This window comes from Lissotriton vulgaris, chromosome 6, assembly GCF_964263255.1.
Source record: "Lissotriton vulgaris chromosome 6, aLisVul1.2, whole genome shotgun sequence".
NCBI lineage: Eukaryota > Metazoa > Chordata > Amphibia > Caudata > Salamandridae > Lissotriton > Lissotriton vulgaris.
This window is the reverse complement of record NC_141694.1, coordinates 1508949403-1508975866: the sequence shown is the minus strand read 5'-3', so window position 1 is coordinate 1508975866 and position 26464 is coordinate 1508949403. Positions and strand designations below refer to the sequence as shown.

The 26464-nt window shown below is 45.7% G+C and overlaps 1 protein-coding gene across 1 annotated transcript in view; it reads right to left on the bottom strand.

The window, feature by feature from the left end:
* MCM8 (minichromosome maintenance 8 homologous recombination repair factor) overlaps positions 1-26464 on the bottom strand; it is a 334641-nt gene that overhangs the window by 121346 nt on the left and 186831 nt on the right. The window contains exons 10-11 of the mRNA XM_086927685.1: positions 23949-24147; positions 7836-7866 (exon numbers count right to left, since the gene is read on the bottom strand). Coding sequence (XP_086783811.1) covers positions 7836-7866; positions 23949-24147 — 230 coding nt within the window. The remainder of the gene's footprint in view (positions 1-7835; positions 7867-23948; positions 24148-26464) is intronic.

Here is a 26464-nt window from a genome sequence, read left to right as displayed (position 1 = left end):
GCATGCTGCAACGAAAAAGTGTGTAGTTCACAGGTACAGAGCTCTTGCAACTCACCCACAGGCCTGGAGTCAGGGTTAGCCTCCATGGTTACCTCTGCAGTAAAATAAATGTCAAGAAATTCATCCAAGTTCCTGTTCGGTCAGACTCACCGAAGAGAAGCTCAGCTGGGAGCGCATAGCTCTTGACCTGGGGAAGATGCTGAGAAGTTTGGGCCTTCTCAAGAACACTGCAGTCAGATAGAGTTCCCGCCTGCGTGTTGCTCTGGAAATAGCCTATGCCTGAAATCCATTTGACAACAGAAGGCGTCCTCACGGCCTCCTATTTAGGAGTGTTTCACCAGTGAAACAAGCACCCGGCGCCCAGCCCCTTAAGGACTGGGTAGTCCCTTACTGCAACTGGAATTGAACATACAGGCTCTAGCATTAACAAACAAGGTGATGGATGGAATGCTTTAATTATTCTCAGCCACTGGCAATCACTCTGGGTCGCATACTGATCCATCATTTTTGCCCACCATGCCACTTCAGTTTCAACCCAGCCATTTAGAAATCGATCTTGACCATGCTCCAAATAGGAAAAATTCAGTCCTAACTGCCAGGCCAGGTCCTTCCAAATTAATCTCAGACACTGGTTATTACAAGAGGCCGCATCCCAGTTCATTGTTATTTTGCACACCATGCCACCTCAGTATGGACACAGACATATGCAAATCAGGCTTGACCCTACTCCAATGAACTGCCAGTCCAGGTTCTCCCTGAACCGGAACATAAGCCTGGATGATGAGCACTAATAAGGGTGAAACCGGTCCTGAGTTGCTTTTCTTTGACCCGGTCTGGTTGTACTATTTTTAAAAGAAAGAATGAATCTTCATCTTAAAATAAAACATTGCATGAAAATGAGAGAGCAAACATTACTCTTAAGGAAGACACTGGTACGTTTTATGGTGTAAAGCTCTCAGCTAATTCTCGATCAAAACATAAAAAACATTAAACTTTAGATAAGGAACATGTGTTTGAGGGCAATAGAATAAACCTCTCAAGTCTCCTCGACCTCTGTGAATTACGACACATTTGATAGAAGGATAAGCAGGGTGTAGCAGTGAGCAGCTAATCAATCGAATAAAGTTCAACAAACAAAATGTTTTGCCTACTAAAAAAGCAAGCTTTTTTCACGTTGTTGTTAATACAGTCGGGAGTAGCGATTTAACCCCTTCGACGCTCATGACGGAGCGGTTCCGTCATGAGCGTCGGTTGGGCTGAGCTCATGACGGAACCGTTCCGCCACAACCACGCCCGTTTTTTTAGAACCTTCAGCACAGCGCAAAAATTCGCACCACGCTGAAGGTGTTAATGCTTTGCACTTATTGTATGGTACTATTGATTGATATAAATAATATAAATAAAATATCACACAAAAGAGAAAAAGTTGGACATTACTGGGTTTGGAGGGCTCATTTGCTGAGAGGAGACTACTGCGGCTCGCCAGCAGATAAGTCACTACTATTACTTGCTCCTTGTCTTTAAGCTTAGACTTGTACTTTGCTTTAATCTTTATCTCTATATCGCTCTATTTTCATTGTATTGTATAACAGGTACCTTTATGCCTATTTGAAACTATTTTCAGTGTCTTAAACCTCTTTTTTTCAGCGTTTTCTGGCAACCTCGCCATGCTCTTCCGTCAACTCTGTGCCTCAGCACAGATCTTGATGGCGGTGGGTGGCGCAGGCTTCCCCCCTCCCACCCCACCTCCCTACTAATGGACTTCCAATCTATGGTTGTCCACCTCCCTTCTCCCCCATAAAACGCGCGACCGCGCTTCCCCTCATACCGTCTTTACGACCGCCCTTCCTTCCTTCCGCCTTAAACCCGGTTCTCCCCTTCAAAGCGCGTCGGATCTCCGCTTCATGCGGCAGAGGCGCGCTTGAGATTTGGATCCATTTCCTGACTTTGGGGATTAGAGGAAAGCACGCTCGCGACACCCGCGTTGCGTGCCTTCCCTGCCAAGCCACTTTCCTTTCCCCCGGCGGCTGAGCTCGAGCGCGACTGATTTAGCTTGTCAGTTGCTCTGCTTCAGCCGCCGGGGACCTACGACCACTGCGCTCGTCTCCCTGACTCATCTGGGAATATATCCAAACACGCTTTTAAGCGTTCCTTCACTTCATCAATACTTCCCTGCCGTCTCAATACGCTGCTGTAGTCTTGAACCTAACTTCCCCATTATTTCACCCCTTTTCATAAACTGTTCACCATAATTATACCCCTTCACCTATTAATAATTACCTTAATTTAATATAATTAAATAAATTTAAAAAAAAAAAAAAAAAAGGAGAATAGCCTGAGGCTTCACCTGCAAAAAAAAAAAAAAAAAAAAGAATACCAATTAAAAAAAAAAATAAAAAAAGGAGAGGAGTAATAGGGGGATCTAATTATTACCTTACCTGTTAATAAGCTTTCTCCACCACACCATGTCTGACGTGGATTCTGATGATGCCACTGCTAGCTCACCTGCCCCCATTAACGATTCGCTTAAAAAATTCCTGCAACAAGAAATTAAGTCTTGCATGATGTCCTCCCTCAGGGATGTCATGCTCTCTAAAAGACCAGGTGACCCCCAGGATCTCCCCTTACACGGTAAGAGACCCAAAAAGACCAAACATTGCGAAAGCACTACAGGCCCTAGCGCCTTTCAAAACATAGGAGGTCCTAGCACCTCACTTTGGATGGGAGGCCACCGCGCCCCACTTGAACCTGATGTCCCTCGGGACACTCCTTTGACCGGTGCCCATGGCGGCACAAATGTGTACGGTGTCCCTCGCGGCACACTTTGGAATAGTGCTATTCAAACAAATACAAATGTTGGTCTTGACTCCTCTCCCTCCTCCTTGGATGACAACTCCTCCAAAGACCCCTCAGACGAGTTCGTCTTTGACCTGGACGAGGTCCAACATGATCTCAATTCCCACTTCGATCCGGAACCTACTCCAAAGAATATTATTCTAAACCCTATTGGGGAGGAAATGTTTTCCCCCCTAAACATTTCTCACCCCAACAGCTCTAAATGGTTCCCGCAGGATCATGTTTCCAAATTTGTGGCACGCTGGTTGAGAAACTTTCTGGATAGAAACACCAGAAACACTATGAGGTCTGAATCCCCCAGACCTACCATTGATGACAGAGTCTGCCAGACTCCAAACCTTGACCCTAGCCTCATTAAATTCCTTTTTAAGTTAGGGCGTGACCCCAGAAAAGGCTTGGAGAGGGCCCTTAAGGGCTGCCAAGACCGACTCCTGGACGTCCTGGGACCCTTGGTTAGAATCCTAGATATGGCGGAACAGTCCCACCTCTCCTCTACCCCCCTGAACGTCGACCTCGTTCGAGGCTGGTGCCAAAGGGCTATCGTCCTCCTTGGCAACGCCAACTCTGGTTTGAACATTGAGAGGAGGAGATCTATCCTGAACAAAATCAACCCCAAATTAGGTGACATGGCGGAGAAAGAACCCTCCCAGAACCCCAAAGGCCTCCTGTTCGGAGAGGACATAATCAAAGAAATTGGCAAATATGTTAACACCTTTACTGCCCTTGATAGAGCCCAGAACAACCTGAGACGGGTCTTCAACACCAACCTTTTTGGCCAGGCCGGCAGAAGGGGTCGCTCTTCCGGCCGAGGCAACCAACGACCCTACTCATCCTTCAGAGGAACAGGAAGGGGCTTCTACCCCCCTAGACAACCCTTCTTCCCCCAAAGAGGAAGAGGCCCGAGAAACCGTGGCTCAAGAGGCCGAGGCGCTCCCAACACCTCCAACTCTACAAGTAAGTACTACTCCTCCTTCTTCTATTCCCATAGTAGGGGGCAGACTAAAACAGTTTTATCATGTTTGGGATTCAATTACCCAAGACCCATGGGTTTTAGAAACCGTCAGGGGCTTCAAGATAGACTTCTTACAGATTCCCCTCCAGTCACATCTACCCCCCCCCTTTGTCCTTTCAGAAGATCAAGAAAAGATCGTGGAGGAAGAAATCGCTTCCATGCTCAAAAAACACGCAATAGTGGAGGTTCCTTGGTCCGATGCAAGGTTCATAAGCACTCTGTTTCTCGTTCAAAAAAAGGACAAGGGTTGGAGACCCGTAATAAACCTTCGAGAAGTCAACAGATTTCTAGTTTATCGCCATTTCAAAATGGAGGGTATCCACCTCCTGAGGGATCTCCTTCTGGAAGGGGACTGGATGGCCAAGTTAGACTTAAAGGACGCTTACTTCACGATTCCTATGTACAAGGAACATCAACCCTTCCTCCAATTTGCTTGGAAGGAACATCTCTACCAATTCCAAGCTCTTCCCTTCGGCCTCTCTTCTGCCCCTTGGTGCTTTACCAAGATCATGAAGTGTGTCGTTACAATTCTAAGAGAGAGGGGTATCCGCCTCATCATTTACTTGGACGATATTCTTATCATGTCCCAATCCCGCTCAGATCTCCTAAGAGACCTAGAAACCTCCATGAACCTGATAGAGAGCCTTGGCTTCATCATCAACAGGGACAAGTCCATGCTCTCTCCCTGCAGGACTATAGAATTCCTCGGCTTCACTCTAGACACCACGAAATGTCTCCTCCTTCTTCCGGCCAAGAAGATTGCCAAGATCTGAAAGGAGATCAGATCCGTCCTGAAACAAGAGTCTTTAACTCTCCGCGAACTAGCCAGACTTCTTGGACTCCTCTCCTCGTCCATCCAGGCCATTTTTCCCGGCCCTCTGAACTACCGCGCACTTCAGAGAATAAAAAGAAAAGCCCTCAATTCAGGTCTGTGGTATGGGGACCTTGTCTCTCTAGATCCGGACGCGAGAACAGAGCTTTTTTGGTGGCTAGAGAACTTAGATGCCTGGAACGGCAAAGCCATCTTTGGCTCATCCCCGGATTTTGTCCTAGAATCAGACGCCAGTCTTCATGGCTGGGGTGCTCGCTTTGGAGACCAGGACACCGGTGGAGTTTGGACCCTATCGGAATCCTCCCAACACATAAATTTTCTGGAGTTGATGGCTGGTTTATACGCTCTTATGAGCTTCAAACACTCCATCCAAGGGAGGTCCGTTGTTCTGAAAATGGACAACGTCTCCGCTGTGGCCTATATCAATCGCCTTGGAGGGACGAAATCTGCGGATCTCTCCAACCTCGCCAGGAGACTTTGGATGTTCTGTTTGGAACACAAGATCTCCCTCAGGGCGGAATATCTCCCCGGGAAATCGAACATTTCAGCAGATTGGAATTCGAGATTCCTTATAGATTTCTCGGACTGGAAACTCGACGTGAACGTCTTCAATTCCCTTTCCCTCCTTTGGGGTCCCATGGACGTGGACCTATTCGCCAGCAGGCTCACCTTCCAACTTCCCAACTATTTCAGTTGGATGCCAGACCCGGGCGCTCTTGCTGTGAACGCGTTTCTCCAACCCTGGTCCCACTTCCTGGGTTATGCCTTTCCTCCTTTCGCCATGATTCAGAGGGTCCTTCAGAAGGTCAGATCGGAGCAATGCTCCGTGATCCTGATAACTCCCTTTTGGCCGTCCCAAGCCTGGTTCCCAACAGCCCTGGAACTAGCATGCGACATTCCCTTTCTCATCCCAGCCTCTCCAGGCCTGGTCTCAAACGCAGACGGGGAAGATCACCGTCTTATTCTCGAGGGGAATTTGAACCTTCTTGCCTGGAAAGTGTCAGGCAATCTAACGAGCTGTCTGGACTTTCGTCAACAGCTCTCTCTCTCCTCGGAGAATCTTGGGCACCTGGGACACACCTTAGATACAACAGCATTTGGAAGAAATGGTTTCATTGGTGCCTGGAAAGGAGTCTGGATCCCGTGGAGACTCCTGTCGTGAATTTCGTTAATTTTCTGGTCGAACAATTTGACAGAGGCCTTTCCTATCGCTCTATTAACTGCTTCAGATCCGCAATTTCCGCTGGTCACGCTCCTATCAACGGTAAATCGGTAGGTAAAAATCCTATCATTTGTAGGGTCCTCAAGAGTATAAGACTAAGGAGACCCCCTAGGCCTAAATACCAGACCCTTTGGGATGTCAAGTGCGTTTTAGACCTTTTTTGTTCCTGGCCAGATAACTCTTCCCTTAATAGAAAGTTTCTCTCCTTTAAGCTTGCTACACTCTTGTGCTTAATTTCCTGTAGGAGGGTTTCTGACATCAGAAGCTTAGACATTTCCAACAGATGTTATGATATGTTTGGTGTCAAGTTCGAATTACTTAGAAGAACCAAAACGATGTCAGATTTTATCTTCTATCCTCGTTTTGACACCTTACCTAAACTTTGTGTGGTTGCTTGCATGAAAGAATATGACGCTAAGGTGTCTCTCCTGCGCCCCAGTGGCGCAAATCAACTCTTAGTTTCCTTTGTGAAACCTTTCAAACCTGTTTCTTCCACCTCCATTGCTAGATGGGTTAAGTCTACCATGAAGCTCGCTGGTGTTGACCTCTCTAAGTTCCAAGCTCACTCTGTCAGAGGAGCTATGGCCAGTAAGTCCTTCTGGTCAGGTGGTAAGTTGGATGATATTCTGAAAGCTGCTGACTGGTCAAATGCTAATACCTTTGCTCGTCATTACTGTAAGCCTATCGAGCATATGTCTGAGGTGGTCCTTCGGGGCTACGAACATGCATAATGTAGCCTCCGGTCTTGTAATGAAATTGCGATTCTCCTATTAACATGACCAGAGAATCTGGATTTCATTAAAGACACGGAGGCTGACATTATCCCTCCCTCCTCCCTTTTACAACTTGAGGAGTGTCTTTGAACTTACTACTTCTACATCTTTGATATATTGTATTTGTGCATGATTTTATGAATTGCTTCAATTGGTTTTAATCTTTGCTGTGCCCATGTGATGAGTTTGCTCTTCAGGCTCTTGGTTCTTACTCATTTCTTTCTTTCAGGCAACTCCGTTTAACCGGCTGGCCTTTGACTTGCTGAAGTTTCTTCCTTGATGTTTCTTCCCTTGAAGTTGTTTCCCGTTACCCGGATCTCTCAGTTCCTTTTGAAGTTCTTCCTGCTGCGATTCTTTTAAAAGAGGCAGATCATCTCCTAGATACATCCTTTGTTATGACTCTAGAACTTTATCCTTTGTGATGTAGTGCGGCTGTGTGAGTTGCTATTAAAGGATAAATGCATAATGTCAGCCTCCGTGTCTTTAATGAAATCCAGATTCTCTGGTCATGTTAATAGGAGAATCGCAATTGATGTACCTGTTGCTTTTTATCTCGCTTTTATTGACAGGGGTGTATTTTGCTATCTTGCCAAATTAACTTTGACAGTGAGCTATTTTACAAATGTACTGTTCATGTAAACTGGATAAAATATGATTAGATTAATGGCTTTAGATGGCTCCTACTATTACCTACTTATATCGCAGAACCTTATATGAAGGTTTTTGTTTGTTAGGTTTTATTAAGATGAGCCCCAACTAATTTTTAGACACTATTTTTAAGAGGTTTTTGCTGTATTTATGTATTATTAGCAAAGTATTTTTATCCTTACAAAGGTTCAATTAAAACAATTCGCCATATTTTAATTTAGATAGGTCTATGAGTGTAATTTTGATTTGAGATGACTTGTGAATATTTTATTTTTACATGCTTTTATGGCCTATTTAGACCGAATAAAGAATTTATCGATTGAATGATATACATTGATAACATGATATGCCTGGACGCATTCCTATCACCTTCTGAAACTCAAAATTTGCTGGTGAAAAATACCCTTTGGAGAGATGAAAGAAGGATGCTTATATCTCAATACCAATGTCATACATTTCGAATCTAAATGTACATACAGAAAAAATCCTTACCTCATGTCCATATATGGTTGGACAAAGAGAGCTGCAATAACAAGAAATAGGTCATTCAAGTAATGCTTTATTTAATTAAGCTCTTCGCTATTACACAATGGTACAAAAAAGTCTCATTATTACTTGACAATATAAAATACATTTACGATAGAGGACCATCCATCAACTTTCTTAATAAAACATTTTTGTCAGTGTTTGTAAAGTTATATGATAAAATATGTTCTCTAATCTTCCAAATGGATTGAAATTGCAGTGTTTAGTCAATTTCTCTTCTTGCAGCATTGAACAATTCCACAAATATAATTACACCAAACATTCTTTTGCAATAAATGGCATTTTATAAGAAATGGAGTATATGAAGGAACAGATACTAAGATCTAATCCTAGTTTAGCATTCTAGGACATCATTAAACTGAATTATAAACAGTGTAGAAATATATAGTGAGGACCAAGTTTCCATAGGAAATTGATTTTTTTGGTTTGCTAATAACTTTGGAAAGTTAAATACAGATCTGTCAACCAGCGCCAAACAAAAGGCTCATCAACCTCAGCCCCTTCCTAAAAGGTTTTACGGTGATCCGTCAAATGGGGCCGATAAAAAGGGGAGTGGAGTCTTAAAACGTGTTTCCTCATGCAATTTTTCAGAGGAAAATAGAACAGCAATACAGAAAAAAGGCTGAGAGGAATTGCACCAAATCTGGCAGAAAGCTAAATCTTGATCTAGAAATCTTTTTTTTATTTGGTATAATTCCATTCAGTAGAATTTGAGAAATTAACGCTCAGAATAATTGTATATTCAGCAGGTTTATTTTTTTGGGAGGGGGCGTGCCTTGTGGAGGCCGCAGGGACCCCCTACCCTGGGGCGGCTCTTCATTAAATGGGTAGGGGGTCATGTGACCTCCTTCCCTGAGCCTTGTGGAGGTTCTGGGACCCCATTACCCAGGTCCCTGTGCTTTAAAATTGGAAGTCCCGTCCCTCAACCTTATTTAGGCCCAGGGAACCCCAAACCCCTAGGCTAACTTTTTCTAGTGGGGGGTGCAGCCTCCTCCTCTAGCCACATGAAGGCCCAGGGGACCACATCCCCCAGGGAGCAAGATTGAAATTCTGCGGAGGAGACATGTGGTCCCCCTCCCTAAACCATTCTTTGGCCTCAGAAACCCCATCCCTGGGGCCAGATACTGCTGCACTGTCCCAGGGACCTCATCCTCATGGATATTGGTGTTCCCTGGCTACGAGAGTCAGTATAGGTCAAATAAACTTTATTCCCTGCCCACACTTCCTGGCCAGGGAATACAACTTTGCTCCTGCCAGGGTGGGAGCAAAGCAATAGAGCTGGCTGGGACCGCCACAGCACTAGGACTCCTCTGAAGTCCCCAATGATCTGGCCTGATTTCCGTGCGCTGGAGCACCCACATTAAAAAAAAACAACAAAAAACAAAACCCTAACTAAAAAAAAACCTCGCTAATTTCTCCCAGAGGTGCGAGTTAAAGTTACTTTAGGGCACAAGTTATAGTTACCCGAGACAACTCCCCTGTTTTTATTTTCAGTCATATACATTATATATATATATATATATATATATATATATGCAGGAAAAGATTACTTCAGTTGAAGAACCAGAGGGGACACAGCAGGGGATTCCATGGAGAAAGACGCTTTATTGCAGGACAGACATCAGCATGACGCGTTTCGGCAGTTAGCCTTAATCATATGCTTGGAGCCAGGTGTCTGCATCGGTCCGCTATTCATACAAGAAGTCAGCCCCCCATTGGTGGAGGCCCAGCTGAGTCCTGTTGGTGAGACGTCATGGCAGCCTGCATCGGAAGACTGCCACCCCCAGAATGCACCATCTTGGCTAGACGGGAGAGCGTCTTTAAACGGACTCTCAAAATCCCATAGTGAGTGCTGGTGGTGGTGAGTAGCGTGAATGTGTGCAGAATAAAGTGTCCTGGTACTGTGCCTGCTAAAACGCCATCTCCTCGGATCCCCAGACGTCTTACCGCTCAAGTAAGTCCTGCGGTATCGGAGCTCCGCCACAGTTGGCTTTTATATATATATATATAATATATAGTCTAGTAGAAGGCTGTGAAGCCGAAACGCGTAGACTGTCCTTTTTAACTTGTTGTTGCACTTGGGTGTGATAAATAAATAATTCTTGAAAATCCGACCCCTGTTTTGTTGCTGTGTATTCTCGCTGGAGGAGAAGGATCAGCGAAGAGTGAATTTGTGATTGTATATATATATATATATATATATATATATATATATATACACACACACACACATACATACATACATACACACATATTCACTGTAAAAAAAAAAACAAAGATTACAAAGACGTTATAGTTAGGCCGCAGATTTCACTCGAATAATACCACAGAAATTCAGCAGTTATAGTTACCTGAGCTAACCATAACTTAAGCCTCAGCAAAGCACTAATTATGATCTCACATATTACATCACTCATGACATGGTCAGTGAGATCCCGGATGACATCTCGAATGACATCACTGATGACATTGCTAATGACATCATCCACTGAGTGTAAGTATTTTGTAAACGTTTTTGAGACTTAGATATATACTAAGCTACTCCATAAGTTAAAATACTATTCTTTCTGTACTACTGAGTGATAATATTTCTAACATGAAAACCGAGTGGTTGTGTGATTGTCTGTATCTGTGTGTGAGTGGCTGTATTGCTGTGTCAGTGGCCATATGAGTTATTGAGTGGGTATGTGAGTGACTGTATGGTTATGTAAGTGGGTGTCTGAATGGTTCCATGAGTGAGTGACAGTGTGTGAATGGCTGAGTGAGCGGATGTGGGAGTGCTTGTTTGAATGTGTGAATGGGTATGCAAGTGGTTGGTTAAGTGCTTGTATGGGTGAAAGAGTAGCTGTGGTGAGACGCTGCATGGGTGAATGAGAGGGTGTCTGAGTGGCTGTATAAGTGAATAACTGTGTGTGAGTAGTTGTATAGTGGAGTGTGTGGCTGCCTGAGTGGCTGTGTGGGTGAGCGACTGCCAGTATGAATAGCTGTATGGGTAAGTGGTTATGTGAGTGGCCCTACGAATGGAAAGGGGCGACCATTCGGTCCCCCCGAACGTATGGTGGAGTACCACGATCCCCCCGGGAAGCCATCTTGGGCGGGAGGCGAGTCTCGGCTGGTATGCCCGAAGTGGCGTAGCCGGGGCGCGCCTTTTTCCCGCCCTAGAGTGGGCTGGCCTAGACACTGACGCGGCCGGCCACGCCCTCGGGGCAGGCCGGGGCGGGTTTACGCCCGCCCTGAAGACGGATAAAAGGAGCAACAAGCCAAGGAAGCATCCTCTTGTTCCTGTGCTCTGAAGCTGCACCACCTCGCTGCACGTGAGCTCGAGACGGAACGAAGAGCCAATTTTGAGCGTTGTAATCTTTCTTGTTTGTTTTGCAGATACTCTGTCGGGGAATGCCTAAGAAGGCGGGAAAGCGAATGACTACCGACCAGATGCTGCGTGTTCTCATGAAAGAGGTGACCGACCTAAAGAAGCGAATGGCGGAGAAAGACGAGGAAGGGGGGCCGAAACGTCCTCTGGCAGGAGCAGCTCCAGGAGGAAAAGGCAAGAGGCCCAGAAGGGGAGCATCTGGGGGGGACGTCCCGGTTCCCTGTACTCCGCTCGGGGCACCCACTCCTGTGCCGGAGGAAGGGAATCCGATTCCCGTGGTGGTCACCCCCGTATCCGGGGAGGATATGCCGCCCGAGCTGGCAGCACAACTAGCAGCGTGGTTGGGTAAAGGTAGTAAGGGCGCCACGGCTGACGACGCGCAGGTTTTGATGAGGCAACTGCGGGAAACAAGGGAAGCGACGAAGGCTCCACCGCCGGATGCGGCAGTAGGAAAACCACCTGGGTCAGGTCCAGTCGCAGATACAGCTTCCGGTTCAGGTAAGCGGCCATTGCCGATTGCGAGGGATGAGTCGGCACCCTCTCGAAGGGAAAAGTTGGGTCAACATGTCCCTCTGGCTATCAAAGAGAAGATATGGGCAGGGGAGTATATAAACATCTTCTCGTTGCTTACCGATCATTATGAGATGGAGCATGTTAAGAGCCAAAAGGAGCTCATGCATCCGAGTGTTTGGCGCGCAAAGATGGCCGCCTTTAAGGTAAATGAAAACATTGGTAATTGGGGCAAGGCATGGGGGGTTTTTACATCCATCTTGGGTGAACGTAGGCCCGAATTGCTGTCCGAATTGCCGATTTATCAGTCACGGATCATGGGGTATTCAGTATCTCACGAGGGCAACCATTGGTTTTGTTATGATAATATTTTCAGAAAAGCGAAAGAGCATGATAAAAGCTTAACTTGTCCTGGTCCAAAATGGAGGACTCTGGTATGTTGAAGGTGCCATTGGTTGGGAGTAACGTTGGCGAATCCTCCCGCCAATATGCGGGGACGCCCTTTCGATCAGGTACAAGTAACGACAATCACTCGAGGCCAATCGGCAACACAGGAAAAAGGGGGGTGTGTTGGAACTTTAACAGGGGAAAATGTACTAGGCCCCAGGGGTCATGCAAATTTAGGCACGAATGTGGGGGGTGTGGGCAATCATCCCATCCTGAGTCCATGTGCAGAGCCAAAACGGGTGATAACGGGGGTAGAGGAGGCGCCAAACAGGTCTGACATAGTCCGAGGGGCGCCTTTACCTACTCCGATTGATACCATGGCAATGATTCCCTGGCTCAGCGAATACCCGGATCACGCTTCCGCTGGGGTGTTGCGGGGCGGATTTTCATATGGTTTCCGCATCCCAGTAGGGGATTTTCAGGGTATAGCAAAATGTAAAAACCAGATATCGGTCTTACAGCATACGACTGTGGTACAGGAAAAGATCGGGAAGGAGGTGGCTCGAGGTCGAGTCGCCGGTCCATTTAAAGTGCCACCAGTTGCTAACTTTGTTTGTTCCCCTTTAGGGGTGGTCCCCAAGAAGGACCCGGGTGAGTTTCGGCTGGTACATAATTTGTCAGCCCCACGTGGTCTTTCCGTGAACGATGCGATAGACCCGGAAGTGTGTTCGGTGCGGTACGCATCCTTCGATGAGGCCGTAGCCATATTGAATCGCCTGGGGCCCGGTGCGCTGATGGCAAAATCTGATATCGAGTCAGCGTTCCGGTTGCTCCCGGTACATCCAGACGATCAGCGTCTCCTTGGTTTCATGTTTCAGGGTCACTATTACATGGATAGGTGTATGCCGATGGGGTGCTCTATATCGTGTGCCTATTTCGAAAAGTTCAGTTGCTTCCTGCAATGGGTCTTCACAAAGAGGACGGGGTTTCATCATGTTATGCATTATCTCGATGACTTTTTGTTTCTGGGGGCAGCCGGGGATCCGGAATGTGGACAGGCTTTGAATGCATTTTGTGTCTTGATGAATCAGTTTGGCGTGCCATTGGCACCAGGTAAGACTGTGGGTCCCTCGACTTGCCTCGAGTTTCTGGGGATCGAGCTCGATTCCGCGGAAGGTTGTTTTCGTTTACCAGGTGAGAAAGTGTTAAGGTTCAGGGCATCCCTGCAAATGTGTATAAGTGAGTCTAAGGTTAAGTTACATCAGTTACAACAATTGGTGGGGCAGTTGAATTTTGCCCTAAGAGTTATACCGATGGCCCGCCCCTTTTCTCGCTCGATCGCTCAAGCCATGGTCGGCCTGAAGGAGGGTCATCATCGCACAAGGCTCTCGGCAGAGGTTCGCCAGGACATGCGCATTTGGTTGGCATTTCTGGCGGATTTCAATGGTCGAATTGTCTGGAACAAACCGGCCGTGTCCTCTGAGGAGCTGGGGCTGTGGACAGATTCGGCAGGGAGCATTGGTTTTGGTGCCATATTCGGCACTCAGTGGTCGGCACAAAGATGGCCGTCATGGTGGCATGATAGTGGTCTGACAAGTAACATTGCTTTCCTAGAACTTTTTCCCATTCTGGTGGCCCTGAGAACTTGGCCTGAGGGGTTCAGAGATCACTCTGTGGTATTCTGGTCTGATAACATGACCGTTGTTGAGTGTATCAATAGCCAGGCAGCACGATGCAAATGGGTCCTGAGATTGCTCAAGGAAATTGTGTTATTGTGTATGCAATTGAATGTACTATTTAAGGCAAGACATGTCCCAGGGGTGATGAACCAGGCGGCTGATGCCCTTTCTCGTTTTCGTATGCAGGCCTTCTGGGGTTTTCGGCCCACAGCGGACCCGGTGGCAGCACCCTTTCCCGAAGCTCTCTGGTCTCTCGGTGCCCCGAATTACAGAACCTCGTGGGAGAGAGTTTAGCACCCAGGACGAGGAAGGCATATGAAGGGGCGTTCCGTTCCTATTGGGCCTTTTTGGGGGCGGCTAGAGGGGAGCTTTGGGGCCAGGAGGAGTTGGTAGTGAAATTCCTGCTGTCGTTACGGCAGGCAGGCAAATCAGTGGCGACGGCCCAGAGGCATCGGGCCGCCATTTCCTTTGTGGCTAGGGCTCATGGGATCCAGGACCCGGCAGCGTCTTTCGTTGTGCAAAAAGCGCTACGTGGGTGGCAACGCCTTGAGGGTCGCAGAGTAGATGAAAGGCGCCCGATAGGTCTGGATAGGTTGGCCCTGTTATTATCTAGACTCCCTGCAATATGTTCATCCCAGTATGAAACAGTGTTATTCCGAGCCGCTTTTACGCTGGCATTCCATGGGGCTATGCGGGTAAGCGAATTAGTGGCGAGGAACAAGCAGGACGTGATGGGGGGACTGTGCCAAGAGCACGTTCAGATCAGGGGGGAGACAATGACTGTCTCGTTCGTCAGGTCCAAGACCGATCAGGGTGCGATGGGTGACTGCATACTAATGCATAGGATCCCCAGGTCCTCCATGTGCCCGGTGAGTTGTGTAGAGGAATATTTAGCACAAAGGGTGGCACTATGGGGGGGGACCTTGTTGAGACACGCTGACACCACCCCACTGACGAGGTTTCAGTTTCAGCGGGTGCTTGCGATGTCAATTACTGCTGCGGGCTTGAACCCGGGCGAGTTTGGGACCCATTCCTTTCGGATAGGGGCTGCTACAGAGGCTACAGCCAGGGGTCTGAATGTCGAACAAGTTAAACGTGTGGGGCGTTGGTCCTCCAATTGTTATAAGAGGTATGTGCGGTTGCACATGTTGTGAAGCTGTAATGATGTACTCACGCTTCTTGTTTTTGTTTGGTTTCAGTTGCGCAAGCCTACGAGGCGGGGCGGACTATGCAGTCGACCCAACACCGGGCCAGCGGTCAGACATCACCGGCTGTGAAAGAGGAGGTGTGGGTCGTGGGCCACTCATACGTGAGGCGTGCCGCGGACGTATTCAAAGCAGGTGATATGATTCACGTGGCTGGGGAATACGGGTACAGGGTGTCCTTCTACGGAAGGGGCGGACTCTGTATTGACCAGTTTCAATCATTTTTCGAGGGTTTGCTAGGGCGGACGAGGTCACCGCCGTCTATAGTCATAGTACATCTTGGGGGCAATGATTTGGTCACCACTGGTAGACGACTTCTTCTTGAGGCGATGCTTTCCACTGTAAGTTGGTTGGCGAGGAGAGTTCCAGGGTGCACGATTGCATGGTCCCATATGATCCCACGAAAAGTATGGCGGGGGGCTATTTCTGTTTCTGCTCTGAATCATTCAGTAAGAAAAATCAATAACAAAGTGAGTAGATTGTTCCGTTCCAATACACTGCATTCGATTTCGCATGGTTGTATTACTGGTGACAGTATGTATTTGGGGGATGGGGTTCACTTGTCCCGGGTGGGGAACGAGTTACTCATAGGAGACTTGATGGCTTGGCTAACGACTTTAAGACATGACCTTTAGGTAGGAGTTTTGTGGGGGGTCCGGATAGCCGGTCAACTATCCGGCCTGTGGCGGTAAGGTCATGATCGGTGAGCACTAATTGGAAGATCCCTATGAGTGGGCGTCACCCATTACGGATGGGAGCGCTCGAGGGAGGTGGCCATTGGCCCCTCAACGGGGTAGGCGGTTCCTTCTAAGGATGGGCCGCCGAAAGGAAAGGAAAGGCGGTCAAGGCCCCTTCCTGGGTAGGAGGGGCTACAGCCCCCTCCTGGAGAATTTCCCGGGGCCAGGTCATCTGCGACGGCAGATGTGGTAAGTTGTGTGGGGTTTGGGGGGGGGTCTACGCTACCTTCTAGATACCTCACACGAGTCCTCGGACGACCTTTAAGTGGCGTCGAGTTTATTGGGGCCCCCGTCAAGTCAAGGGAAATTGGTAGTTGCACTCGAGGTACTCCTCTGTGCGGTCGCCCCTCACAAGTGAGGGGGATATTTCTGGGTTAGGGATCTTGACACCGGTTACGACCTTGCCGTTGGCCCTTAAACGTTAGGATGTACAATTTCAAAATTTCAAGTTAAATGTTTTGTAGGATGTTAGTTCGGCTAGGAGAACCTTTGTATTAGAGAATATGTTAAGGTTAGCCAAAACATCGCAATGTGGTAATGAAATTGTACATAATATGAAACTGTTATTTTAATGTTTTAATTTTGTTTCATATTTTAATAAATACGGCCGGGAGGGTCACTCCCTCCCGTCTTCCAAAAGTTCAGAACTGTTTCCGGTTTCCCATCCTTGGGGATTGTGTCGAGAGGGGGTGGCGGGTATCTCGGCCATATGGAAAGGGGCGACCATTCGGTCCCCCCGAACGTATGGTGGAGTACCACGATCCCCCCGGGAAGCCATCTTGGGCGGGAGGCGAGTCTCGGCTGGTATGCCCGAAGTGGCGTAGCCGGGGCGCGCCTTTTTCCCGCCCTAGAGTGGGCTGGCCTAGACACTGACGCGGCCGGCCACGCCCTAGGGGCAGGCCGGGGCGGGTTTACGCCCGCCCTGAAGACGGATAAAAGGAGCAACAAGCCAAGGAAGCATCCTCTTGTTCCTGTGCTCTGAAGCTGCACCACCTCGCTGCACGTGAGCTCGAGACGGAACGAAGAGCCAATTTTGACCCACCCACCAGCCCCTGAGGACAGCAAGTGGTTTTGAATAAAGTTTGATGTGGTAACTCTAATCTTGTTTACAGGTTCGGATTATTATCGTGATAACTTGGAATATGCAATAAAGCAAGGTCAATTTGTGGTATATTTTGCAAATAAAGTTATCCTGCTCTAGTGTTGATCAGTAGCATGTTATTAATACAATGTTGTTTTACTGTCTTTTAGTAAATTAGTCATTTAGTTTAGAACTGTCGTATTTATTTTGGTCGGGCGGTAAGGTCATGATCGGTGAGCACTAATTGGAAAATCCCTATGAGTGGGCGTCACCCATTACGGATGGGAGCGCTCGAGGGAGGTGGCCATTGGCCCCTCAACGGGGTAGGCGGTCCCTTCTAAGGATGGGCCGCCGAAAGGAAAGGAAAGGCGGTCAAGGCCCCTTCCTGGGTAGGAGGGGCTACAGCCCCCTCCTGGAGAATTTCCCGGGGCCAGGTCATCTGCGACGGCAGATGTGGTAAGTTGTGTGGGGTTTGGGGGGGGGTCTACGCTACCTTCTAGATACCTCACACGAGTCCTCGGACGACCTTTAAGTGGCGTCGAGTTTATTGGGGCCCCCGTCAAGTCAAGGGAAATTGGTAGTTGCACTCGAGGTACTCCTCTGTGCGGTCGCCCCTAACAAGTGAGGGGGATATTTCTGGGTTAGGGATCTTGACACCGGTTACGACCTTGCCGTTGGCCCTTAAACGTTAGGATGTACAATTTCAAAATTTCAAGTTAAATGTTTTGTAGGATGTTAGTTCGGCTAGGAGAACCTTTGTATTAGAGAATATGTTAAGGTTAGCCAAAACATCGCAATGTGGTAATGAAATTGTACATAATATGAAACTGTTATTTTAATGTTTTAATTTTGTTTCATATTTTAATAAATACGGCCGGGAGGGTCACTCCCTCCCGTCTTCCAAAAGTTCAGAACTGTTTCCGGTTTCCCATCCTTGGGGATTGTGTCGAGAGGGGGTGGCGGGTATCTCGGCCATATGAATGAGTGGTTGTGTGAGTAGTTGCATGGTTCTATGAATGGGTATGTGAGTGGTTGCGTGCATGTGAGTGGGTGCAGGACAGGTTGCAGAGGGGTGTGAGTGGGTGTGTTTGTGGTTCTCTGGATGTCATTTGAAATGTCATGAGTGAGGTCACTGACCATGTCATGAGTGATGTAATATGTGAGGTCATCAGCAGTGCAGTGCATTGCATTGCAGGGGTGTAAGTTATAGTTAGCTCAGATAATTAGAACTGCTGAATTTTAATGGTTTTGTATGAGTGAAAACTAAGCCTAACTAGAACGTCTTTGTAACCTTTGTTTTTTTAAGTGAATTTCGGATTTTTTAATTCTAACTCCTTCCGTACTCATGACGAGCTGAGCTCGTCATGAGGCACGGTGCTCATGACGAGCTGAGCTCGTCACGAGCCGTGGAACGCTCACACATGGGGATAATTCCCCTGCGGTGCTGAACGTTCCACGAAAACGGGTGTGGCCGCGACGAGCTCAGCTCGTCATGAGCACACGAGCACTGTGCCTCATGACGAGCTAAGCTAGTCATGAGCACTGGGGCGCTGTGCGCACCCCCCTGCCGCCCCACTCCCCCCCCCCCAGCACAGCAGGGGTATTATACCAGCTGCGAAGGGGTTAAATCCGAAAAGGAGCAATCATCTACATCAATCCAACATTGCGTTAAATTGTTGATGACTTTAGAACAACAATCAATAAAGAGAGCTTTGTATTAGAAAAAGAGTTTTGTTTTTCTATGTCTTAAGTTTTAATTGGTTATTCAATACAAATTAATATTTCAATACAAGGTAAAATAGAATATTAGGCAAGATAACAATAAATATGGTAATAATGCAACAAGTGTGTTACATATAGGAAGTTCCCTAATCAAATATATTGTTAAAAGGTCAAATAAGGTGTCAGTTCAGATATTTATTAAAGAGGTCTGATGAGAGAATCAATGCATAAGCATAAAGCCTCTGCATGATAAGCTGGAACATATTCTCTGCTTTAAATCAGCAAGCAATCAATGAAAATAGGTTAGGCAACCTCTCAAGTAGAGAAGTACCAGAAGCTCAAAGTCGAGTCTCCTGTCAAAGTGTAGGGGAAGGAATCCGGCTGCTACTCTAGGAATATGCACTAATATAAACCCACAACATTCCAAATGGCCTCAAGTGTCTTTTCGTCTCCTGTACTATTCAATAAGATTGCAGTAATCTCCTAGGAATAGATAAACTCCCCATCGTCTCACACTCGTACAGTAGTCTTTAGACGTTAGTCCTTGAAAAGTAACATCATTCACATTCTTTAGTCCAGACCCTTCTTCTCATGAATCATCCTTCCTGTTGCCTTCTCTCCTCCAGATGAGACCCTCTCTATCAACTATGTAGTACAAAAGAAATGCCTATTCACTAACTAACAGAAGGCTTATGGAAAGTTACAACATCTGCAGCAAAAGAGAAAAAATCTATTTGAAAATAACGATTCAACGTGAAAAACAAGCCTTTGAATGTTAATGCATTATTATCAGTTAACATGGCATCAACAGTTAAGCTAACAATCAGCACTTATTTACTTCACTTGTAGGCCTATAAAATGTAAGTTTGATTATGTGTTATTTAAATGCATGCTTTTGCATATTCTTAATAAAAGCATTGTTTGCAAATAAGATTTGCTCTTGCATAACCTATTTTTCGTTTTCTTGACACATCTTAAACTATCTGCCTGTATGCTCCGGAAGTCTTGAAGATTAATTGGTTTTATTGCTACATTTGTCACATTAAACCAGATTCCATAGAGTGTTCTTTACATTTGCTTGTTGAGGCAATACATTGTGGCCGCCTGTCTGTCTGTAGTAGAATTCTGCTTGGTGTCAGAGAAGACAGGATAGCCCCAAGGGCTAAATACACCAGCCTCAATTCCATAAAGTTGAACAGAATACAAACCCAGAAGAGCTTCCCATCCCCCTTGGGAGGCATATATTATACTTCGAGTAGGGACATCTTCGAGAAAATTAATGCCCTTGATTAAATTGCTGGTCTCTAATCACCACTGAGGGGGGACTGTGGCACTGATCAGCATAGTAGTGGTCTGGTGTCCCACCTACATTCGGTCCGATTCCACTACTAATCGCACATTGATGTGGCTGTATCATTTTTAATTTGGTGTTGGAAACAATGAGTATGCATGATGCATAGAAGCATAGGAAGGATGGTATCCGTCAAGGTATAGGCAAATAGTTTTTTTCAATTGCAGGCATTTCGCCCAAATTAATATTACTTTCTTTTAAAAATACAAAATTAAAAACAGCTTCCCGCTAGGAGCATTCAAGGTAACTCCTAGATAAATGAATTTGTACATGTTTTGAAGTTTATATTGAAATATGCGCCCAAAGTACAAGGAATTAGAAAAGCTCTTGGGTCATCTGGAATTCTTGAACTGCTTTCTAGAGAGAACTGAGCTTGATGAGCCAGTCACACAAACAGAAATATGAAAATGTGCTGTTTTAATAGATGGGCTGCAAACACCAGCATGCATCTGGAGAATGTGTGTGGTGCAGATTGCTACCAAGCAGGACAACTTGGGTATTATCAAAACTTGCAATTCATGAATGGAAATAAACATCTTGAAGGCAATAACACACATCGAATCCATTTAAAGTTGTGAAAATATTTGGCGCAGTTAGCATGCTACATTTCTCTTTCCTCATCCATTAATTTACTGTTTTAGGTCTTGAATCGGTCGGATTTATTGTTTGGGACCTTTGTTATGAATCAGGGAATATTTGGAGTACATTCATTGTCTCATTGAGCAGGTGGGAAAAGTGATCCAGTTATTTCCCGTAGAAGATTATTTTCTACTGCTTTCTTGGTTCAAACTGATTGAGGTGGAGTTTTGAAGCTTAACAAATAGCCATTTTGCACAATATCCAAATGTCTTTGGTTATGCTTCGTCACTTTTTGAGACACTTCTCTCCCTATCAACTCTATCCAGAAGTGGTGCTTACAGGAAGGGGAGCATTAAGCCATGATCCTGCTGGATCAGGGAACTTACCTGATGTTTGATGACTTTCTCGGCCTTTAGATTGATGACTCTGCTGGCACAGTTGCCGTTGTGGCTGCTGGTATAGCCAACAAAGGGGGTTTAATCCTCTCAGCGGTTGCTGGTGAAAACATCTGAGTCTGGTACGTAGTGTGATCTAAAAAGGATTTTCTTTTCCTTAAGACACCTCACTTGATGGTCTTTGCCTCTGCTTTTTCTACTTCTCCTCATCAACATGACGTTGACACAACTGAAATTATGAAATACAGATTCATCAAATCTAGTAGGACATCAGGCTTTAGACTCGTTAGTCCAAATTGAGAGGACCTCCTGACAGCCAGATCTCGGCAGTACTCATATAGCGCAAGGTAATGGAGAATCCACTGCCATATTTATTAACTCGCATGAGACTAGGAGCCACTCATTAATCCCTTCCTTGAAGTGGTGCGGTCAGTCCTTAGAGGGCCTCTTGGATTTTGTTTTAAACTCTTTTTATTTGGTACATGACTTATATAACATCAGTAATAATCAATTAGACCTTTACATATTGCATGCTCGTTTACAATACTTATTTAAAGCCGTGATTGTGCATTCTCAGTACATGAGATAATTACAGTGTTATAATATTTACCACTCTTTAGTACTTTAATTGTCCTCCAGTAAAGACTCCACTGTGGGTATGGTGCATATGCCACCTCTGAAAACATTCCACTTTCCCCACAATGTTTCCAATTTTTTGGGGTACCCTCTATGTATGTATACCGCCCTTTCGGCCACCATGGCCATATCCATGTCGTTGCACCGATCTGTTACAGTGGGAGTGTTTCGTGCCCCCCAGTGTCTGGCAATGTTTCTCTTAGCTATCATTATACCCAATGTCGTCCAGGTTTGTGCTGTTGTATTGAGGTCTGTTGATTCCCATATATTTAGCAGACAATGCTTAGGTTCTGGTGGTACAGTGGCCCCACTCTCGTTATTGTGGACAGAACTGCCTCCCAAATGGTCGCTACTTCTGAACATTCCCACAGTGTGTGGACAAATGTACCTACTGCTACACACTGGCTCAAGCAAAGTTCACGACCAAGCAAAGCTATCCTGGCTGTTTAGCACACTTTTCTGCCCAGTGTGTTATTTTACTTGTCTAAAGGCACTGTTGTAATCAGAGGTGGGGAACATAGTTTACGCACTAAAGAGATGATCAAAGAGTTTATATGAGGCTCTCCTTTAAAAAAAGCTGGTTCTTCCCATGGATCGTGCACTTCATTTACCTTGCAGCTACCCCTTTGTAAAACGAATTCAAAACAGTCAACAACCAGTAACAAATGTGATCTAGCAGGGGCCTTAGGCTTTGGGCTTTCTACTATGACTAAAATAGAAGTCTGAGGCTTTTCCGGTGGAATATTCTGCTTTGATGCTCCTCTTTCGAATACATCCTGGAACGTAACAATTTCATTAATGGGAGAGACTCTTATCAGAGACACCGCTGGAGATGTGGTAAGTAGGAGGGTGAGTTTGCCTCTCAATCAATAGCATATCTTCTGGAAGGAGAAGGAGTAGGTGCAGGCTTTATTCTGTACTTTTAGAACTGTTCTGCTTTCAGTGGTCTTGAACATGAGAGCAAACAATCATAGCTTCCGAAGGTTCTCAAGTTACACCCCTAGATATTAGAAGCACAAACAAACTTGGCTAGGGCAAAGTCCCCAAGTGGATTTTCAAGATTTTAGTGAAGGCAAAACACTTCTTGGCAGAGGTGAAAATGGTATACGCAAAGGTGTGATTGTTGTAGCCATCAATATCCCTTTAAGAGCCTCACAACATGACCTGGTGACTAATCTGCCAATTCAACCTCTGATGAAGGCTTGTAAGATGGTAACTTGGAAATTGACTGTAAAGCTCAAAACATGTAGATGGAAAGTGTCTTGTAAGTTAATGTTTCTTCATAATAAGCGTCAACTTCAAATGGCACAAAGTCAAGTGCCATGATGATGAATGCCTACCTAACAGACACATGTTTTGAGGTTTTCTTTACTCCTTAATGCCTTCTTAACATCATATCAGTCCCTGATGTCCAATCTGTACTATAACCGAAGCAAGTCCTTGTTATGTCTTGCATAGTAGTCTGCCTTGCTTCTACCCATCATCTGCAATTCGGCTTCCCTGGTGGATACAGATTTGTTACCCCTCTCCTCTGCATTTATCCTTATTCAGGAAACGTTGTATAAGCCTTAGGCATTAGGATACATTTTATCCATCAAATACATTTAAACAGAATGTACAGCTGACATTCAGGCACAAGACATGCCTCTATCTGCCCTCTGTCCACCGACAGCATTTAAGCTACCTTTAAAAACACGCTTGGCTTGTGTTGCCATCGCACAGTCAACCATATGAATGATTGAAAAGCAACCTCCAAATCCAAGGGAGTATGTCTAGAGCAACATTAAAGTTGCCCCTTCGGTCCAACAAAACACTACCCTTCTAAGGATGACATGATCAATGAGAGCAATAGTCGGTTCAGAGGATATGCTTAAAGCAGATACACTAAGTCAGTGTGATCACAAATAGAAAGACTTACAGTGTTAATGCAGGAACTGACAGCAACCTCTAAATCACCGAATGGATTCTGGGAACAAAATTGGTCCTTTGCTTCAGTCAGATATTCTCCACTATGTAAGGCACAGTCAGCAAAAGGAAATCAACGTGTTCACACAAATAGCTCATAGCGGAGACGCTGGACAGGCTAATAGTAAACCACAAGGTTGGCTGCATCGGAATGGCTGAGTTTAGAAGTAACCTCTGGAAAAAGTACACATTTCACAGTAGGTTTCTGGTGCCACTGAAAAGTTATCTTCAGCACCTTACTCCATTGTTACCATAGGTCACTTTCAGCAAGAGAACAATAACTTGTTCATTGGACTACTTGGCACCAGTGAGGCTTGGTAGGGGAGGTAGCAAACAGTCTGATAAATGTACTCTAGAACATGTAGAAAAAATGAATACATTTTATGAAAGTCAATATTTAGATCTACTAAAATGAAGCACAAAAGCACCATCAAAGACATACCTGACAATGAGCTTGAAGAGGTTCTCTTCAGCCTGAATCTCTTGGATGGCATACAGGTCTTTGAGTGAAAACTCCAAAGAAGCACCTTGGTTTGCACCATCTTTTGCATCTTTCCCTTTCTGGCCTTTGCTGTTGCTTACTGAGTTCGCCTCAATGTACAGAAGAAACATGCACTTGTCATTCTTATTTCTGTAACCTCCTGCAAGATAACATAGAGATTAGCATACGTTTCAATTGAAAAATTAACGCTAACTGTATAATGGCCTGAAAGTGTTAAGTTCACCAGTGAACCAGAGGTACTTTTGAGCTATATTTTCACCCTTCTGACCTCATTTTAAGGTTTGGGCTATGCCTTGGTAGGCATATGTTTTATACCCTGTGTAAAAACAATGCCAATGTTGGGGAAAAATAGCTCTTAGCCCGGCCTGTCCCTCAGAAAGCCATAACAATGTGCTACTACATCAGTCCATAGATTGTTATTTGCCCTGATTGGCACAACAAAAGATAGGGCAGCAGTAACCAATAGCAGCTTGTCAGTTGCTGGCTGAATACCAGGTGTATGCAAATTCAAACCAGACAGGAGGTAATTTTCAAGTTAAGAGCACTCTTGCTCATTTCCACGCATTACCATTTAGTGTTACAGAGTTCTCCCATTCTGATACATGTAGGCTTTTTGAATTTTCAATTATTCTTTACAGTCTTTTTGGAATCCACAACATATATTTTATATTAGCAGCCCGTCCCGACGTTGTCCGGGTATGAAATAGAATCAGTGCAATGTGTGTAATAGGCAATTGAAAATGATTTTAAAATCTCCCGGTATATAACATTTTTTGTCTTATTTGAATGTGGACGGAGAATAAATAGGTTATGGACATCGCCGGACATAGAGATGAAAGCCTGTTAGTTACACTGTGTCCAGAAATGTAAGTCGTTAAGTTTGCAGAATTCGGCTTGTTTGACAAAAGGTAGTATGCAGCATTCGATAAGTATCAGAACAGATAAGATGAGTGAGATGCCTTCTGTAACAATTGCCGTGCAGTGTGTGTGCTGTTTAGTCCGTTAGTTATGGTAATGGCATTCACCCCCAGTACGTCTGACACGCCCCTAGCCCCAATGAAAATGCGAAGTGTGACCCTGTAACGTGTGTGTCCGGTATTTTGCCATTCGCTATTTTGCCATTTAGACAACCCACATGGAGTGAATGGCGAACGCACCTGAATTTTCTTAACGCACCGCCCAGTGTTATTGTAAAGGTTTTCGCCCCCAGTACGTCTGACACGGCCCCAGCACAACGCACACGCGCACAGTACGTCTGACACGCCCCCAGCACAAATGAAAATGCGAAGTATGTGACCCTGTAACGCGAGTGTCCGCGCCCCCCAGCTGAACGCATACGGGCACTTTTTGTGTGTGACCCTGTAATGTGTGTGTCCGCGCCCCCAGCTGAAAGCATACCTCCAATTTTTGCAGGACTTGTCCGCTCCAGGATTTACGAATGCCGCGCCCATTGGCCATGCCCCCAGTACAACACACACGTTGTGTTTCCCTACGCCCACAAGGAACGCTTCTCTTTGTCGGAATGCCGCATTGGCCACGCCCTCAGCCCAACGCACATGTTTTGTTTCCCCACGCCCACAAGGAACGGTTCTTTTTGTCGGAATGCTGCGCCCCGCCCACGCCCACAAGGGACTACTTTGCCCGTAAGGTTCTTTTACGTTTCTAATGTATATGGTGGGCATCTGTATAGCCTATGTCTTTCTGCTGCAACTGTCCTTTCCAATGCTGTATTGGGTGTTGTGAATGGTGATGTGGTTCCTAAGATTACCCGCCTCAAAGGTTTGGGCTCTCGCTTTATAATATTAGTATGGATATACATTTATACTACACAGTGGCAGTTACCACTATTTAGTAATAGTTAGGTCAGATTTTCCATCGGAAAGGATTTTAAAAGGTTTTGTGCTGATCCATCAAGTAGGCGCTAAGAAAAAGTGAGGGGTGTAGTCCCAAAGGATCAAATTCCCATGTTAAATCCCACAATAAACTTTACTCTCAGATACAGAAAAAACTGCTAAACTGAATTACACCAAATTTGCCGAGAAGTTAGACCTTTACTCCGAATGTGTGCTTTTTGTCATTTGTTGTCAATCCATTCAACTGTTTTCAAGAAATCAGAGGTTAACACCTTGGTTGCTATGGCTTTTCCCCTCCTGTGCTGACATTATTTGAATACTATAGTTTCATGACTAGCTCAGCTCGTCATAAGCACAGCTCAACCGTGCCTCATGACGAGCTGAGCTCGTCATGAGCAGCGAAGGGGTTAATGAAGGTGTCAAGTTGGGCATCAATGGGTTAACACTCAGTGAAAAAGGATAGGTATATCTGGATGGTTGGTACAGAAAATGTTTAAAAAATAGGCCATTCTGATTGGAGGAGGGAGTAATTTCTCCCATCCATTAAACAGTACAGATGCATGTGCAGCAGGTAAAGTGGCAGCAAATGATCAGATTGGCTGG